The sequence below is a fragment of the Triticum urartu genome, chromosome 3 (genome assembly GCF_003073215.2).
Source record: "Triticum urartu cultivar G1812 chromosome 3, Tu2.1, whole genome shotgun sequence".
NCBI classification, from domain to species: Eukaryota; Viridiplantae; Streptophyta; class Magnoliopsida; order Poales; family Poaceae; genus Triticum; species Triticum urartu.
In genome coordinates, this window is record NC_053024.1 from 309,715,649 (window position 1) to 309,735,050 (window position 19,402).

A 19,402-nucleotide genomic window follows, 5' to 3' on the forward strand; every position below is an offset into this window, starting at 1 on the left:
TGTACCTAACATGCCTTGGGAAATGGTAACAATGGACTTTGTGGAAGGATTGCCCACGTCTGCGCGATACACAATTGTCTCTTGGTGATCATTGATAAACTCTCGAAGTATGGTCATTTTGTCCCAATGCATCACCCTTCACTGCTGCTACAGTTGTTGAGGCCTTCTTGAACTCTGTTTACATATTACATGGTATGCCCTTGTCTATTGTTTCTGATCGCGATCGCATTTTCACCGGCCTTTTCTGGAAAGAGCTCTTTCACAAAACAGGAAGCCTACTTCGAATGAGCTCTGCCCGTCACCCTTAGTCAGACGGCCAAATCGAGTGTGTTAATCAGCAGGTTGAATGTTTCCTCCGTTGTTTTATCAGTGCGCATCCCGCACGCTGGGTTCAGTGGATACCACTTTGTGACTTTTGATACAACACGAACTGGCATTCAGCCACTGGTTCTACTTCTTTTGAGATCATCTACGGGCATTCTCCCCGTCATTTTGGTTTGACTTCGGATGATGTTATACAGTCAACAGATTTATAGCAGTGGCTTTCACAGCGTCAAGTAATCATGGATTCAATTCATCAACATTTGTTGCGAGCTCAACAACGCATGAAAGCGCAAGCTGATAAGCATAGGACTGAACGCACATTTGCTGTTGGTGACTCTGTTTTCCTCAAGTTGCAACCTTATCTTCAGTCATCGGTGGCTCCGAGAGCAAATCACAAGCTAGCTTTCAAGTTTTATGGGCCATTTAGGATTCTAGCTCGTGTGGGCGAAGTTTCTTATGAGCTTGATCTGCCGGCTACCAGTCGTGTGCACCCTGTTTTCCATGTGTCTCTGCTGAAGCGTGTTCTAGCATCGGATTCTCAGGTTTTACCTCACCTGGCTCCTCCTGATGCTCATTTGCAGATTCCTGAACAAGTGCTGCAACAGAGGGTGGTCCGCCGTGGCAATAATTTTGTAGTTCAAGTGTTGTTCCGATGGAGTGATTCCTCTGCGGAACTTGCTACGTGGAAAGATAAGGAGACGCTAAAACACATGTTTTCATGAGCACCGGCTTGGGGTCAAGCCGTGTGTAAGGGACATATAGAGATTATTATACGCCAAGTGACATCAAAAGTGCGAGTTTCTGAAGATGGAATGTCTAATGTTTTTTCGCCTGGGGAATTAATCGGACTATTGCGAGCGGAACGAGCAAGGCAAGCTTTGGATGAATCAATCTATTATCGGGCAATCTTATTGGGAATAACAAGGGCTTCCCTGAATACCCAAAGTTTCATATCTGAAACAAGTTTTCAAGAAACTACTCGAGTTTTAGCAAAAGCTGCCCTACGAGATCGCATTGATTGATTGAAAGTCTTGAAAGAAAACACAGTTCTGAGAGGATTATACCTGTTGGTACTGGATTCCAAAAATTTGTGCATCGTTCCCCACAAGACAATAACCTTTATTTTGAAATAAGAAAATCTATTGGCATCGGAAATGAGAGATTTTTTGAGGGGGGTTTTCAGCGATCAAGACCATCAAGTTGACCAAGAAGCGCGTGGTGAAGAGGTTCAAAACACAACCAGGCCCAGTCGCAAGCCTCAGCGGCCTGCTAGGCTAGCTGGGCCTGAATGGGCCCAAGTTACTATGTCAACTACTTAAGCTAGATCCCCGTGTCTCAAAAAAAACTTAAGCTAGATCCCCTAAAAAAACTACTTAAGCTAGAGAGTGCGCGCGTGTGTGTGTAAGGCAAGCGGGACAAAACGGCTGGAAGCCGAGGCACAGCTCGTGCGTGTAGGGTGGACGAGTTGTCGATCCCCTTCCTCCTCCATTTCGAATTGTAGCTCGAGTTGCTAGCAATGTCGCCATGAAATACAATTGAGCGAGAATTGGCGCTAACAAAATTCTTCACCAAAATGTCAGAGAAGTGCACCGAAGCCAAAAGAGATCAAACGAACAATAGCACCAAACACTAACAATAACTGATCAAATCTGCATGGAATCATCTACAAGAACAAAAACCGAAATTCCGTAAGATCAAATACGTGGACATCTCTGGCTCCCTACCTCTACCCGATAAGGCACCGTCACAGTGGGAGGAGAACAAGGGTAATTTTATTGTCACCAACATCACACCCTCCGCCTAAATGTCGCCAGTGAAGAATACAAAAATCAGTTTCCTTGGATTTTACCTTTAAAATCCAACGCAATCCAACAAAATCCAACGCAATTGACTGAGTACTTCTAAACAATTCTTGAGTCTAAAAATTAAGGGGCAAGTTCAGTTTCCTTAGATTTTGCCATTGAAATCCAACGCAATCCAAGGCTGCTGGTTCATCTTCCTCCTCCCTCCAGCGTAAGAGTAAAGAGCAGCCATATCTAAGCAAGTAACTTCGCTAGTTCATCCACTCTCAGTGTACCTCGTGGAACCACATCCGATAGAAACTCTTGTGCAAGATCATTTCTCTGCTTTCCCAATCGTCTGTCAACATCATATTTCCTTTCAACATCACTAGGTTCTTCATGTTCTATAGAATGCTTCTTTACTCTTACACTCTTATCTGGCATGCTTTTCCCAAGGCCGGACTTCCTTCGTGCACTTTTGAAAAGTGGACCTCGTGGAGCTGTCTTTGCAAAGGCAACAGACTTTTGATAAATCACATCAGCATCAACAAACTCATTTTCATCCAACACATTTGCCCTTCCAGTTATTGTGGCCTGTTCTAAAAGAAGTAACATTCCCTCCACACAGGACAATATATTTGAATAACTCTTTACACCATCATGTCCATTCAAATCTTTACTAATTTTGCTCATAGTCTCTAATTTGCTGACCACATCATTCCTGCTCGTCGGACAAATGGAAGTTTCTACCACATCTGGATATTGTTCAGACTTCCCAGAGTCAACAGGAGACCTTTGAACTGGATCTCCATTTTCACTGTTGCCTGATAGGATACCTTGGCCATAAAACTGTGACGTAAGAGATGGAATCACTGTATCTGAAGTAGAAAGTTGTAATGGACCAACAACTGAGATTTCAGTTACAGCTACACTCTTAGAATTACACAATCCAGGGACTGTAAGTGGAGAACTTAGCACCATATCATTAGCAAGACTAGGAATCAAGGGATCTTCCAGAAAACGTTCACGTTCACTCAAGATGCTGTTGTAAACAGATGCTGCATTATTGACCACCTCGATAGAAGTTGGAACAGTTGCTGAATCATTTTCCATTTTATTCAATTTTTCTTCACCATTGAACGGATGTTGATCACTTGGCAAAGGAAGAGATGGTTGGAATCTCCAATCATTTCCTCTCCACATCAGTATATGTTCAAACTCAAAAGACAGCAAGATACATGGAACTAGATCCTGCAAGGTACAGTTACTCATGCTTTGAACAAAACAACCATATAACAACACAATACAACAGATTAATCAAACCTTCAGTTTAGCTCCAATTTTTCTGCAATCACTTTTGTTTAGACTTGAGCAATCAACTCGGACAAGATCACATGCTTCAAATGCTTCTCTAACTTCCTTCACAAGGTTAGCATAAACACCATTTTTTCCTGTACAAAATTAAACGAATTGAGATATGGCCCAATGACTCAATCATACAATCGAAACGTGCAGATCAAAATGTTGTATATGGATATACGATATACACCGTACTAAGAAAAATCAGAAAAGCTGGAATAAGGCTATAGGAAATAGGGAAAAAAATTCAGATATCATCCAGTTTTTTCGCCATACGTATGGCTGTAGGACCAAACCATAGCAAGTTAACCAGTTGAGGCAAAGCAAGTATGAGTGTCTACTCTACATTGAGTTTGGTCACAGGCATTAAATCTTTAATTGTTTTTTAACATAAGTACAACGTAGAAGGTAGAACCAAAAAAAGGGCATACAAATTTTGCAACAATAACTACTTTGGCCTTGTTTAAGAGATCTTCTTTTCTTATCTATTTTTTGAACAATGAATAATATATCATGCAACATGCATCAACTTGTCGTATTAGAGTAATTGACTGGTACATTTTATAAGCCATGCAACATGCATCAACTTGTGATTTCGGATTTCTTTTGCCTTTTTTGCGAGAGGGCTCTTCTTTCTCCTTACTATGTTATCTACTGAGCATCCGATGTTTAAAATATGGTTCAAAGCAACATACATGGAAAATAAACATCTTTACCAAGTTTGCAAATTGGTGCTAATTGACACCCTCTCTTGCGCATTTGTGTTGCCTCGTCTGAAGTTAAGCCATCCGGCACCGTTTTGACCAGGCGAGGGTACATCGGTGCTGCAGGTCTCCAGAGCATAAGTGGAAAAACTGGGCGAGTCCTGTAATTATAGTTTCTGCCACGAAAGAGAAATATAACACCCCCTTGACGGTGTATTACTTTTCCTCCAACTTTTTCCTGCTCAAGTATGTGGTGTAACTTATGAGAAAGTAATCAGCAGACAAGCTGCCACCAGAAAGTGAAGAGGACAACAAAACAGAAACTACATAAATGAGTTTAACTAACACAACTTTTAGATTAATTCATTTAAAATGGCGAACTAGCTTACTGGTGAACTAAAAAATAAGAGTGCAATTCCTCTCCGAGCTAGAAGAGGAAGTGGCATCAGTATTGACACCCGTAGTAATGGGTGGAAACTTTAACTTGGTCCACGAGAATGCGGATAAAAGCGAACATCTACTCCACGTCTGGGGCGCCAAAAGGGGAAGGGGCGCCAGACCGTTCAAAGCTGACACGCCCCAAGAGATCTAGTTGGACCAAAAGATTGATGCGTCCGGTCTCTCATAGAGAATGGGCTCATTGATATGCGCTTGAAGACCAATCCTTTTGTACAAAGAGGAAGTTTACTGGTGCCAACGGGGATGTCAGAAGTGGTTCCAACTGAACAATCTTGAGAAGGAGCATAAACTGATGTTTTCTGAGATGAACCAACTTTACAACATGATTAAGGTCAAGGTCAATCAACATGCCAGTGAAGAAGCACTCAAGCGCTCTTGGCTTCTTCTGAAGAAGCATTACACAGTTGAAGAACTGGATGCGCCTCCTTCAACTTCTTCACCGCCCGGCGCCAGGGACGACTAGTGCCTATGTCCTCATCTTATTGGTTAGCTTTGATGCCAAAGAGGGAGAACATAATGATTAGAAGCTTCAAGATGTATTTGTTAGCTTAATCCAAACAAATTTGAGTTCTGTTAGGAGTATGCTAGTTAACTAGGCTAGTGTAGCCGTGGGTGCTAGCATGTTTGGTTAGGATTAGTATAAGTGTGATCAAGGTTGCCGGATAATTAGTAGTACTAGTAATATAGGAAAGTATAGACACGCCGAGGGTGAGGACTGAGGAGGGTAACGGATGGAGCCCCCGCCCGCCCGGTGGGATCCGGGCCGCCGGCCGCCTCTCCGCCGGGGCTCCGGCGCGTCTCGCGCGCAGCACTTCGGTTCGGGTTCACCATGGGACACCGGCGCGGCCGGACCAATGACCGTGACCGTGCGTTGCTGCTGCTGCGGACCGCCGCCTCCGGCGGGAATATTCAAGGAATTGTTCTCATCTCCCCTCCCCTCTCCCCTCCCGAGTCGCCCCCCGCGTGGGCGGCCGGGAGGCCCCCAGATCCCGTCGGCCGGCCCTCCCCCCCTCCTCCTCCTCCTCCCTTGCCACTGCCCAAGGGCGCGGCCAGGCGAAGCCTGGTCGTCGCCGGCGGCGGCGGGGACTCGGGCCCTCTCGCTCGCGTGGGGCTGGTGCGGGCCGGCGCCCCCGGGCCGGAGCATGGCGGCGGGCCGGACGCCACGGCGGGTGGTGGCGGCGCCTCGGCGACTTCGCTCCCCCGCAGCAGGAGGCCTCGCGATCTGGTGCGTCGCGGTCGCCAGGGACGGCGGCGACGTGACCGGATCGGTTCACGGCGGCGCGGCCGGATCTATGCCCAAGCGTGGGCCTTGATCGCTGGTCTGCCGTCGGCACGGTGGCGGGTGCGACTCGTCGGCAGCTGGGCAGATCCGCCGGGATTCTACCCTTGTCTGATCCTTGACAGCGCGGGCATCTCCGGGGGAAACCCTAGATCTCCTTGGGATCGAGCGATGACGGCGCTTTTGCGTCGTAGTCCCTCTTTAGGGCATCGTTTTGGAGTTTACTCCGGTTGAAGGGACCAGCGACGTCGGTGGCGCACGTCTGGTGGAGCAACTGCCGATGAAAATCGCGCCGACTACGGTCATGGCGGACGATGACGGCGTCTTCGATGTCGTTCCCTTGTCGAGGCATCGTCGTTGCAGTCTGCGTCATCAGGCTCGGGATGCTCCAGGGGAAACCCTAGATCTAGGTCTTCCGGATCGGACGATGATGGCGTTTTATCGCTTTCCCTCCTGGGGGCATCGTTTTGGAGCAAGTGATGGCTAGGGGGGTGGTGGAGCGGTACTTCATCTCACACATTGATGGCGGCGGAGATCGGCGACATGGCGCTGTGGAGGCTCGGCGTCCGATGCGCGGAGATGGACTCGCGCAGGAGGAGGTAGCTGTCTGGCGTCATGGTGACGTCGATGGCAGAGTGGCCAGACGAGGTAGAAGCCTCAATATAATCTGAAGACGGACCTGTGGAAGATGGCGGCGACGACACACGAGTGCGTCTGACCAGATTGTGCCCCAGACCCGGTATGTGGCTCGGCTGGGGCTTCCGGCTTTTGATGTTAGGCTTAGGTGAGTGGTTTGGGTAGTGGCCCAGCTAGCATCCCTTCATCATATGGATAGGAGTAGCGGCATATGTTGCCAAGATGGTGGATTCAAGTATATTGTTTGTAATACTTTGTAAGGTCCTTGAGAATAATCAATAAAGTGGTCCTATGCATCTCCCAGATGCAGAGGCCGGGGGTCATCCTCCTTTTCTAAAAATAAAATAAAAAAAGGAAAGTATAAACAAGTCGGTTTAGAGTTTCCTTATGTTGGCGTGAGTTCTATTGGGACTAGGTAGCTTGTCCGTATAGGACTTGGGTTCCCGATGGTCGTGGTTGTGTATATATACACAGCCAGGTGCGTAAGTTTATTGTAACCGTGAGTCCAGAAAACCAGAAAATCAATAGAGGAAAAGAGGGCACGACAAGAGCCCTTGGCTATCAGTTTTGTGTGCGCGCGTGTTCGTCTAGTTTGATGTGGCTATCAGTTGTGTGTGCGCGTGTTCGTCTAGTTTGATGTGATCGATCCTGTGGGCGAATTTCCAACAGTATTTGGGAGGGCAACCTAAGTTGATATACGGTTCTCAGTTCCTCTGATGATTCATGTATGATTTGTAAACTCTAAGTCTCTGTGATATTGTGCTACAATATGTGTGACGTGCTTATTCATATGCATGTTGCCAATTCTTTAAGATCACATATGTGCATTGTTGTTTCTTCCTTCTTATTCATACCCAATGCACTCCCACAGATTATGTAAGTGCATCTACTGCCCCCTAGAGGGTTTTCGATGATTAATGACAAAATAGTTAAGGAACTAATGTGTTTGTGAGTATACACAGGCGAAAGTCCCTGGGGATTTGGTTTAGAATGAGAGTTATGACCCCGAAAATTTGTGATGACAATGAATACTTTGGGATTGCCTGTTCGAGAAACAATCAGCTCGCAGAGAGGATAATGAAGCGTAGTGAAGACTTTTTTCTAGTTTCATTTTCTTCTATTTGTGTCATAGGGCAAACCGTACTATTAAGGGAGTCTTAAGTGAAAGTTGAGATCTAGGTCTTTGATGTATGCTTAATCCAAACCTCTTCAAGTGAAGACTTGGAAATCTCTTCGTGCGCCGTGATTTTCTCTGTGAGTCCGAGACGATGTTCTTCAGGACTCCAAAGAAGAATCAGGTGCAGTTGAGTCGACTTGACTTGTGCTGCAAGTAAGTCACAGGCCACTTTTAAAATCCGACAATAACTCCACGTGCCGGTTGTCTGTTAGGTGGCGAGTACCCATGTTGGTCATTTCAAACCTTGGCATTGCGCCGACTATAAATAGCCACCCTGCTTCAACTTTAGATGATTGGCTGCTCTAGAAAGAATTGACAGGAGTTTGTCAGACCAACCAATCCTCTCGCAAGAGATTGAGAGAATCCTAAGGGAGGAAAAAAAAACCCAGAGCCTAAAATCTGCTAAGTGATTGAGCATCACTGAAGAACAAGTCGAAACTTAACTTAACCTATTACTCTTGTGGACTATGCATCCACTAGACTGTTAGGTGTCAATTCTGAGCTCTAAGAGTAACTGTGGACGACCGAAGAACAAGACTATGAAGGTCCTAGAGATCTACCTCGAAGATCTTGGGCGAAGTCTAAGTGACTTTAGCTCAAGGAGAATAGGATAAAGGCTTTGCCTTCTGAATTAAATCTTGGCCTCTCCAAGCAGACATAGAGTTGTGCCAGCAACTCGAACTAGCCAAACCAATTTGTACTCCCCCCTCCCCCCCCCCCTCTCCTCCGCGAGGCTGCTCCATCACCACTTCTAATCTTCAAATGTTCTTCATTCTAGACGGGAAACCCAGCTGCATTGGTGATTCCATACACGTGAATACCGAGAGAGGGATCAGTCCTTTGATCCTCGAATGGGACAAGTAATTCTTCCGGTTGGGAGGTTTAATCCTAGTTGCGGGAATCTGCCTCAACATCTTCACCAACCTCTTCTCTCTGCTGCGTAGTTGATAAAAATCAGATCTGACTCTCTTTGCATCTTCATAGTGGTCCTGGGTTTTATTTGTAGGATGGAATTTTTTTGTTTGCTACTACGTTTCCCAACACGCTAAGCTTCAAGACCACATATACATTTTTACATTAAGCTCATGGGGTCAGGCAAACCTAGGTTGGTAGAGCTGGCAGTTAATACCTTGGTAGGGTGGGAACTGGTCTTGGACGAGGAAAATGAGGCTCTCATGCTTCCCTTCTCCAAGGAAGAAATTGAGTCGGCATTGCACTCCGTGAAAACTAATACAATACAATGCCAAGACCGGACAGGTTACAGGTTAAAAAGCTCTGGGGAACAATTAAGGACATAGTTTGCGCGATTGTGAATGATTTCGTGCTTGGGATGGTCGACATTGCTGCTCCCGATGTTCAAGGGGGTGACTGTACTACGAAATTTCGCCCTAAACGTAATGTTCAAGTTGGTTGCTAAGTACTACACTAACAGACTGGCTCACTTAGCTCATCACATCGTCAATAGCTGCCAATCTGCATCTATTAAGAGTAGGCATATTTTGGAATTAGTTCTCTCCCTCTACGAAATAGTGTGTGACGTGAGTTAGGAAACAACCAGCGGTCCTACTTAAACTTGAGCTCAAGAAGCCCTAGTGCACCACATTTTGCACTTCGTTTGGGTGGGTAGGCATATTTTGGAATTAGTTCTCTCCCTCTACGAAATAGTGTGTGACGTGAGTTAGGAAACAACCAGCGGTCCTACTTAAACTTGAGCTCAAGAAGCCCTAGTGCACCACATTTTGCACTTCGTTTGGGTGGGTAGGCATATTTTGGAATTAGTTCTCTCCCTCTACGAATAGTGTGTGACGTGAGTTAGGAAACAACCAGCGGTCCTACTTAAACTTGAGCTCAAGAAGCCCTAGTGCAAATTGTGATTTTTTATCAATGAGGAGTTGGAGCCCTTTAGGAACGGAAGAGATTTGCACTAAGGCAGCCTGCTTTCAGCCCCACAATGTTTGATATTGTTGCCCAAGCGGTTGCTTCGATGCTCGATAAGGCATGTCACATTAAGAGTGGTGCCGCACTTCATCCCGGGGGGTTACCCAACTCCAATAGGCAAACAACCCCATGTTGTTGTTTCACCCAGACCAACATAGCATTGCCACCAACAAGCTCCTTTTAAGTTTCAAGGTAATGTCCAATATAAAAAACAATTTCTTTCTGGGTTTTGCTTCGGTGCCCCCCCCCCCTAAAAGTTTGCACGGATCTTGAAGTTATTTTAAAAGGCTATCGTCGTATTAGCCTACAGATCAAACGTATTGAGTACATTGATTTGGATACAAAAGACTATATTATCCGTTTTTGTTGAAGGGGTACCTTCTAATCTCCACCCTTAATCTGCATCGATGTCCGTAAAATTTTCTAGGGAGGTGTACCGAAGGAAAGTTCTTTCTACAAACGTAAGGTGGTCGCCATGGGGATGCACGAGGGCGAAGATCGCATGGTGGCCAATCTTCTGAATAGTAACTTGGCGGCCTTCCTGATCTTGTACCGGTTTGCAATTAGTGATAGAAATCTAAGCATAGCGGAATGGGATCAGTTGGGTGTCAAGGTTGCCAAGAGGGTGGAACCTTGGCAAGGCAAATTCAAGCCTTCGGGCGGAAGATTGGCTTTAGCGAATGCGTATTAATCGGTGATTCCCTCTTTCACTATGGAGTTGATAGCAAACTTTGATAAGGTGCGTGCGTGATTCTTTTGGGAAGGGGGAGGTAACAAACACAAATACCATATAATCAGATGGGTCGATATTTGTAAACCGAAAGCCAAGGGAGGCCCCAGGGTGATGAACTCAGAAATTACGAATGTGACCTTGCTTTTTTCGACAAAGGGTGGATTTGATTAGCTCAAAAAGTTGTCGGCCCGGTGGGAACTAGGGTACCACGGCCCATCTGCCTCTGGCCCAGAGGAGGCCCAGGAAAGATAGCCCTGCCTCGGCCGCTCCGAAGGGAGTCGCCTCGCAAGTGCGAGCATCGCAAAGCCCCTCGCCGCCAGGCCAAGCCTTGCCGAGGCCGCCAAGCACCAGGTTGCCTCATGAGGCCGCTTCACGAGGCATGATGTACGGCGCCAGCTGCGGGGCTCCAGGCCCATCACGTGGGTGACGTCCCGCTGGTCAGGGTAAAGGCAGCAGGGCACGGTTCAGACTGGTTTCCATTCTGATGATAAGGGAGCAGCGGCGTCTGCCTCCCACAAAGCAAGTCCCAAAGCATTTCCTCTGGTGTAGGGGGATCATAACGGATCGGTGCGCCCGGGCAGAGGTCATCGCCGAGCCCACCAGTGCGTCGGGAAGACCGCTTTATCAGGCGGAGACCGCCTTTAGTCAAGATAAGCCCGGGCATATGTCCCCTTTTGAATTGCCGCCCTGTGGCCACCCTTTTCTGCTCATATTTTCGCGGAAGAGGGCCAAGGCACTACAAAAGGGGCAGGGCCGCTTCCATGTAAGGGGATCGAGCCATTCTCTCCCACACCTCGTATCCCTCGAGCCACAAGCTCTCCATTAAAGAGCAATCCAACACAGGCAGGAGTAGGGTATTACACCGCACGGTGGCCCAAACCTGGGGAGCTTGTTAGAGTTGTGTCGAATATTATTGTACAAGGTAGGTTACAGTTGGACTTGGTTTTGGACTGTGTGTAGACAGGGTAGGAGTTGTGTCCTAATAGGACACTTGTATCCTACGTCTCTCATATATAGCGAGGGTAGACACACGATGTAACCTATGCCAACATAATAACACGGGCAGGCGGGGGAGCCGGCGGCGTGTGCCGGCGCCCGGGCGGCCGGGGTGCGGTATTGTGACGGTATCACGGGGAGGAGCGCCCGTAGTCAAGCCCCGAGGATGTAGCCATGATGGTGAACCTCGTTAACAAATCTCGGTGTCGTGCTGGTGTGATTGCTTGGTCCTCGGTAGATCGACGGTATGCCTCGAATTTATTCTAACAAGTGGTATCAAAGCAAGGTTCAAAGAGGCCGTGAAAGTTGATTCAGAGGAGGAAGAACGTATCAACGGACTTGTGTGCAAAGGGATCGCAGCCATGGGAGCAGAGTTAGTCGGCGAGTCGTTGCTGGCAAGTTGTATCCAGGAGGCAGCGATGAAGTGTTTGCGGTTGTTGTAGTTCTTCAAGAAGCAATCGGGATTGGCAGCAGCAGGTATATGGCGGCGGTGGATTCAGATCGGATCGTCGTGTTTCGACGAGATCAAAGCCGAGGCAGCAGCTTGGTGCGGTGTGGTCCAGCTAAAAGGCATCAGAAGCAACGGCAGTGGAGAAACGTGTAGCAACAGAAGTCTTGGCGTCTCGGAGATTGATCCGTTCCATCTGATCGAGAGCGGCGGCGGCGACTGGAATCGCTGCTACAACAGCGCTGCGGGCAGGGCCAGCTAGGGCGGGCGGCCCATACGAGGTACATGCAGAACTCACATGGGTACAACCCAAGCAGGCAGAAGCCAGCTGGTGGGCTAGAGCGGCCCGTGCGTGGGTAGCGACAATGCGTGGCGCTGCCCAGGCAGGTCCGCAGCGACAGTGCGTGCCGCACCAGGGAGGTCTGGTCTGTGGGCTACAAGCGTGACGTGCGTTAGCTGTCGGAGACACGTACAAAGCTCAAGGCTGAGATTTGTTAAGGAAAAGCAGGATTCGTTTCCGAAGGGAGCTGCTACAGCGTGTTAGAACATGGGAGTTCCGATTACCATCAGGTTGCTATAGCGTGGAAAAGTACAAGAAGATAGTCAAAAGGAGTCACGGGTGCTGCATGCATGAAGGTGAGCTTGAGCTTGCTTCTACATGTACGAGAAGACTAAAAAGAGACTGCTTCTGGTGTTCTTTGCATGGTACATGATGGTTGAAGGGGCTGTTGTTTGACGTGGCAAATAAAGGGGAAACGAGCCGGTGATGTGCGACGTGCGTATAAGGCTCGAAGGAGTCTGGAGCTCATCGTGGCAGGATCATGCATACACAGGGCGTCAAGCAATGCATAGCGATGTGCGGGCAGACACGATGCATGGTGGAGCATGGTTGCAGTCGGACATGTTCGGCTGGGTCGGACAGGACAGTCTGATGGACCGACGGGGATGTTGGTCAAAGCAGAAGACAGGGATGATTTCAGCGACGACGACATAGGAGCGTGATGCTGATGGTGACCGACTTCTGGGGCGTGGAAACACGTGGTGCAGGCCTGAGGGCATGTGCGGCTTCGACAGACTATGGCGCGGGGTTGATTCAAGATGGTGCACACATGAGAGAACTTGAAGTCGACAGGGCGCAGGGTAGCGTAGCGCAGCTACATGGAGTCATGTTGAAGGTGGAGCTGGAGTCTGATGGTCGACTTCACTCTGAGCTGATGGAGGGGCTACGGCGTAAATTCATGGAGAGTCGAAGCCTATTTCAACGGAATAGCAAGAGACACGTGGATCGGACTGGGTACCAGTGGTCTGATGGAGGCGTGATACTCGGCATCGGTCGGTGATGATCGATGGTTCTCTGCAGTGGGGGGTTGAGGCAGTGTGGGCTAGCTACACGGGAGACTCTACCAGAACAGAAGAGGCTCGACGTGGTGATAGCGGCGAGGTGTGCGGTAAGCACGGGACACAGCGACAGACCAAGGCACTAATGGTGAGACATGTGGTCAGACAAAGTGTGCAGGGGTGCTGAAGCAGTGTTGGCGAGTACCAGGTTCAAGTTGGTGACTAGATCTATGGAGTTTGACATGTCATATGGATGAGAGTTGACCATGGAGAATCTGAGAAAGTGGCGGAAAGTCTGAAATTGTCAAAAGCTAGGAGAGTACATGGCCGTATATTCTGTGGTGTTCAGTGCACATGGCAAAGTGCGGATGGCAAATACAGAAGGAGGCGCAGTGCTATAGCTATGGGACATGCTAGAGACTATCCGGAAGAAGGGTGAGACAACTGCGAATTAGACTCAGGGTGACACAGGGCAACGGTGAAATTCCTTCAAGTTTCAGACAGACGGTCAAGAAAGAGTGGTGGCGTTGAGTTCAGATAACTCTTATATGTGGCGTCCAATATGTGAGTTGTTCACTTTCACGCAGACAGTGGTCGGTGTGTGATGGTGTTGAACGGATTCTCCGGAAGTTGGGAGCACAAAGTAGAGTATTGAGGAACTTAATTTTGCTCGAGTATTGACTGTGAGGAAGACGAGAAGGGACTACAATTGCAGGTGGAGTCACGTGGAGTCTGGGAGTAGCAGCGGTGCTCATGACGTATCTCAAGTCCAATGTACATGAAGGTTTGACGCATGGATGAATTAAAGGTGGTGGAGAATATTCGCCAAGGTGGAGTTTGTTAGAGTTGTGTCGAATATTATTGTACAAGTTAGGTTACAGTTGGACTTGGTTTTAGACTGTGTGTAGACAGGGTAGGAGTTGTGTCCTAATAGGACACTTGTATCCTACATCTCTCATATATAGCGAGGGTAGACACACAATGTAACCTATGCCAACATAATAGCACGGGCACGTGGGGGAGCCGACGGCGTGTGCCGGCGCCCGGGCGGCCGTATTGTGATGGTGTCACGGGGAGGAGCGCCCGTAGTCAAGCCCCAGGGATGTAGCCATGATGGTGAACCTCGTTAACAAATCTCGGTGTCATGCTGGTGTGATTGCTTGGTCCTCAGTAGATCGACGGTATGCCTCGAATTTATTCTAACAGAACTCGCGCGTCCCCTTCGTGTCCGATGTGAGTGAGTGTGCTCATCTTGATCTCACCGTAGTTTTCGTCGGGTCGTAGGTCGCTAAGCAAAGCCCCCAGAGTTCGAACCCTAGTTCTTGGAGAAGTTTCTTGGACGCAGATCCTAGACTCCGACATTTGGCACGCCAGGTAGGGGGACTTGCCGTCTTCGCGCCCTCGACCTCGACGTCAACATCGACATGGACGACGCCGCTGCGCGCCGAGCTGCCGCCAAGGCCCATGTGGCGCCCGCCGCCCAAGGTGCCCCTGGGCAGCACCCTCGCGCCGCCACCGAGCCTGTTGGGGAGCGGGTGGCCTCCTTCGTCCGTCCATCGGTGAACGAGCAGACGCGTGGCTGCTCCGCCACCGCCTCCTCGCTTGCACGTCGCGAACCTCCCGCTCCACACGCCGCGTTGCTCATGGCACAGGGGCTGCTGCGCTGTCGCCCCGCCAGAGACGGTCACGACGCCTGGCTCAAGCACATCACCAAGCTTGTCTTCGCCGCACGCGGCGACCGGCTGCCCCCTCGCTCCTCGCCCACTTCATCGCCGCGCGCTAAGCGACCCGGACGACCGCTCCTCGTCCTCCTCCTATGGGCCGCGGCGCAACCGGGTGGCGCTGCGCAGTGTGCGCCTTGGAGTTGTCCCACGGCTCGTCCGCGCCAGACGGCGTCGGCGGCTGCCGCCGAATCGTCCATCGCGTCTGAAAGTGCAACTAATCCCCGGGTGATTTTGGTAATTCATAACAACATATAGCTCATTGAACTAATATCCTTTCAAGTTAAATATTTCAGAAAGTTTAGTGATTGACATGGCATGGACTAGAGATGTGGACCCCTCAAAATGCTAAGGACAAAGATTGGCAAATGCTCAAGATTCTTCATTTCTATTTTAGTGATCCAAGATCACATTGAGTCCATAGGAAAAAGCCAATACTATTAAAAAGGGATGAGGTGTTGTTACTTTTGCACCTGCAACAACTGCCACCGTTGTACCTCTAGTTGCAACTTCACCAGCTCCTCAGACATCCTCAGAAGCGTTTGCAGATGCTATCCTCTCCATGCCATCTACGCACACCCGAGCAACCAGCCAGAAGACCACTTCAGGAGCTCCCAGAGATCGTACCTAGAGTGCCGCATAGCACTATGCATTTTCAATTTTTTTGATAACTTGTTGCAAAAGGGGGAGAAAGTGTATAGATCATTAGGCTTCGAAAAAGAGCGTTTTTCCTTTTGTTGCTTCTCTTGCTACTTGTTATTTGTTCGTTTGCTTGCTACTATTTATACTTGTGTGTGAGATACTCTTATGATCATGTGTTTGATCATACTATGCTTTAATGTGTGCTTGAATGATAATATCTTAATACTTATGTATGATCAATCATGTTTCTTTTGGTGATGAGTGCATGTTCTTTATATTCTATCATTTTGAGCGCTCCACCAAGATGCATATGACATGAAAGAGTGACTCATGATCCTAATTGATTGTGTATTTACATTCAAAAGCAAATTTTAAATAATGCATAAACTTAAGGGGAGCTCTTGCTTATCATATATTTCTCAAAGCGTCGATGTATTTCATTCATATTATCATTTGTCGAAACTTTGATCTATATGTTGTCATCAATTACAAAAAGGGCAGATTGCAAGTGCAACTAATCCCCGAATGGTTTTGGTAATTCATAACAACATATAGTTCATTAAACTAATATCCTTTCAAATTAAATATTTCAGAAAGTTCAATAATTGACATGACATGGACTAAAGATGTGGACTCCTCAAAATGCTAAGGACAAAGATTGACAAAAGCTCAAGACTCTTCATTTCTATTTTAGTGATCCAAGATCACATTGAATCCATAGGAAAAGTCAATACTACTAAAAGGCGATGAGATGTTGTTTAATAGTCTACTACCTCAAAATGCTTAGTGATATGCTCCAAAGCCCTCAACCACTTTCTCAATTCCAAATATGTCCAAAACCTAAAGTCAAACTCGGCCCCACCGATTTGATCTATCCGGCGCCACCGAGTTCCTTTAACATAGCCACTGCCAGAAACCCTAATCAATTCGGTCTCACCGATCAGGATCTCGGTCTCACCGAGATGGCAATGCAAACTCTTTGTTTCCCTTCGTAACGTTTCGGTCTTACTGAAATGAGCGATCGGTCACACCGAATTCGCAATGCAAACTCTCTATTTCCCTTCGTAACGTTTCGGTTTTACTGAAATGAGCGATCGGTCCCACCGAGTTTGCCTGACTAACTCTCAGATTTGCTCATTGCTGAAATCGGTCTCACCGAGTTCATGCAATCGGTCACACCGAGATAAGGTTTTGCCCTAACCCTAGCACATCGGTCCCATTGAGTTGATCATGTTGGTCCCACCGAGAATCTTAACGTTCACATTTTGAACTGAATCGGTCTCACCGAGGTCTCTTATTCGGTCTGACCGAGTGGGGTCAAATGTGTGTAACGGTTGGATTTTGTGTGGAGGCTATATATACCCCTTCACCCCCTTCTCTATTCAAGAGAGAGCCATCAGAACGTGCCTACACTTTCACTACTCATTTTCTGAGAGAAAACCACCTAATTATGTGTTGAGACCAAAACACCCCTCTTTTCCAAAAATTATCACAACCTGTACAAGTGTACATGCTAGCCGTGGAGACAGAGGCCTCAGTTCACTCTGTTTTCCATGACAGCTTGTCAGCATGGTGTTCTGTCATAATGTTCCCTCTCAAAAATTGGCTAGTTCGGGAGGCGCTGAGGAGAGAGTAGCAGTTTATGTGGAGTTGCGTCTGAGATTGCATGGGATGCTCCTGGAACGCCAACTACACACCTGAGTCCTTAGAGCTACTGTGTGACCCTAAGGGTCCTACTCATAGGGTCGTTTGGCGTTGCTTTGTGGCGCAATTCTGGGGGTTATGGAATGTGATTAACAAGCATTCTATTGAGAGAATTATCCCAGGTCTCCCAGCTGATTACATCTTCAAAACCATCTCTTTCTCTCAGCTCTGCCTCCCCCAAGGGAAGAAGCGCAGGGCAGCGTATGTCATCAATAGACATCTAACATCGAGCAGCTAATTGGGATCTTGGCTGCGTGTGTCTTGTGTTGCGAGTTTACGTACTCGCTTATGTGGCTTGTTTTGTTAAACTGATATCCTTGCTATCTTGCTTTCCATTTTATTCGGTTTGGTTGTAAGACTTTGTGTTTGCCTCTCGGTTGGGCTTTATTAATATAAAGCCAGACATTCTAAAGAAACCAAGAGTGACAAATTTTACCATGATGTAAAATCGATATATTTGAAGAATTACAAGATAGGATATATCCTAAATAGATTGCAGGATACAAAAAAGAAAACAGAGGGCTAGAACTGAAACGAGATGTACTTGTAGCAGCCCGAAGAAACAATAGAGGGTGGTAGCATAGTTACCTCGAGTTGTTGGCAGACATTATCCATGTCAACTGTACATACACCTTTGCATTTTATCTTGCAAACTCTCTTCCTCTTCCAGTGTGCATGAATGTTCTCCAACATATTGTGTGTTAAACCATCCCTGCCTGCAGAAATGCACATTCAAACTAAAAGGAACATAGCTGTAACTCCTAGCTTATTGAGCGAGTTCATGAAACTTTACCCATATTGAGCTGCCGTTTCGCCTTGAGGTTTCCCTTGACGAGCACGGCGACCTCGTCTCTGGTGAGCGGTTCCCCGAGGACCTCCTCCCGGGACGCCGCTTGGTACCTTGGCTCCATCCCTGCGAGGAATGGCCCTGGCGACTGCACGGGCTTCACCCCTTTCTTGCCATGCGGCGGTAGCACGAAAGAGTCGAACTCAGGCAGCTCCTTGCGGCTCTTGGGGAGAGGCTTCCTTCCGGTCCACGGGCGCGGCGTGGCCTCGGGACCGAACGGCAGGAATGGAGCCTCCCGGAGCGCGACGGGGCGTGCTCGTGGGGCCTCCGTGTAGCTGTACTGGAACTCAAACGGCGCCCCCTCGAGGTGGTAGGCGAGGCCCCGGTCGGTGACCCGGATGCCGGCGGCGGGCTCGCCAGTGGTCGGGACGGGGATCTTCTTGGCACGGTCACCGCGCGAGAAGGCCGGGTGAGAGCCGACCGGAGCTCGGCGGCGCTCAGGGTCGTCGGCGGGTTGATTGTGGTGAGAGAGGGAGAGGGAGAGGCGGAGAGAAGTCCCGAGCCGTAGACCAGGGTGCTGGGCCGGAGCAGCGAGGAGGGAGCGAGAGGGGAGGGTGTTGGTTGCCATATGGATGGTTCACCGTCCAAGCTCTCGAGAGTGTAAAGGTTTATCTCATCTTTAAGGCTTGAGGGTCCTGGTTCGCGAGTTCCCTCTCCGCCGTTTGTTCCAGGTTGCGACTCGTGCCGTTGCCACGCCTTTCCCATCGTCCGATCGGGAGCTCCTAGACAGCGCTGTAAGAGCATCTCCAATAGGCGCCCAACACGGCGCGCGCAAAAAACAGTTTTAACGCGCGCTCATCGTCTGATTTGGCGCGGCGCGCTACGCCCGTTCCAGCAGCCGCGCTAAAATGCAACGCAAAAAATGCAGTGCGCACATAATATTTTTTTTAATTTTCGTACGCATAGATAAAATAAAAACTAGATAGATTGCATAAATAAAAAACGATACAAAGGTATTTTACATCGGTGCAACTAGATAGATAGTTCGAACGCATAGATAAACTACGGCGCAACTAGATAGAAACTACTCTAAGTCGCTATCATCATCATCATTATCATCCTCGACGGTGTCGTCCGAGGTGTCTAGCCACATGTCCAGCCACCGATCATTGTTCGGCGCGAAGAACGACTGTCCACCTGCTGCAACGATGTCTGACTGCGCATTCGCCAACGCCTTCCGCTAACGCCTTTCCAACCGCGTCTTGCGGCGCCTTCGCGTGTCCTCCTCGCGGCGCCTTGCCCAGTAGGTCTGCTCGTAGGCGACGTCCTCCGGGTGGCGCTGGCGCCACTCCGCCATGACCCGCTCGTCCTCCTGG

At 48.5% G+C, this 19,402-nt stretch overlaps 1 protein-coding gene across 1 annotated transcript; it reads right to left on the reverse strand.

Annotated features, from left to right (window-relative positions):
- Nucleotides 1-1,929: 1,929 nt before the first annotated feature.
- Nucleotides 1,930-18,695, reverse strand: LOC125543890 (CRS2-associated factor 1, chloroplastic-like). Its single transcript, XM_048707386.1, has 5 exons — nt 18,033-18,695; nt 17,828-17,955; nt 4,181-4,406; nt 3,429-3,556; nt 1,930-3,356 (listed from the first exon to the last, which is right to left on the reverse strand). Exons 1-5 carry the CDS (start codon nt 18,652-18,654, stop codon nt 2,361-2,363), a joined length of 2,100 nt encoding a protein of 699 aa, XP_048563343.1. The 5' UTR covers nt 18,655-18,695; the 3' UTR covers nt 1,930-2,360.
- Nucleotides 18,696-19,402: the final 707 nt, after the last annotated feature.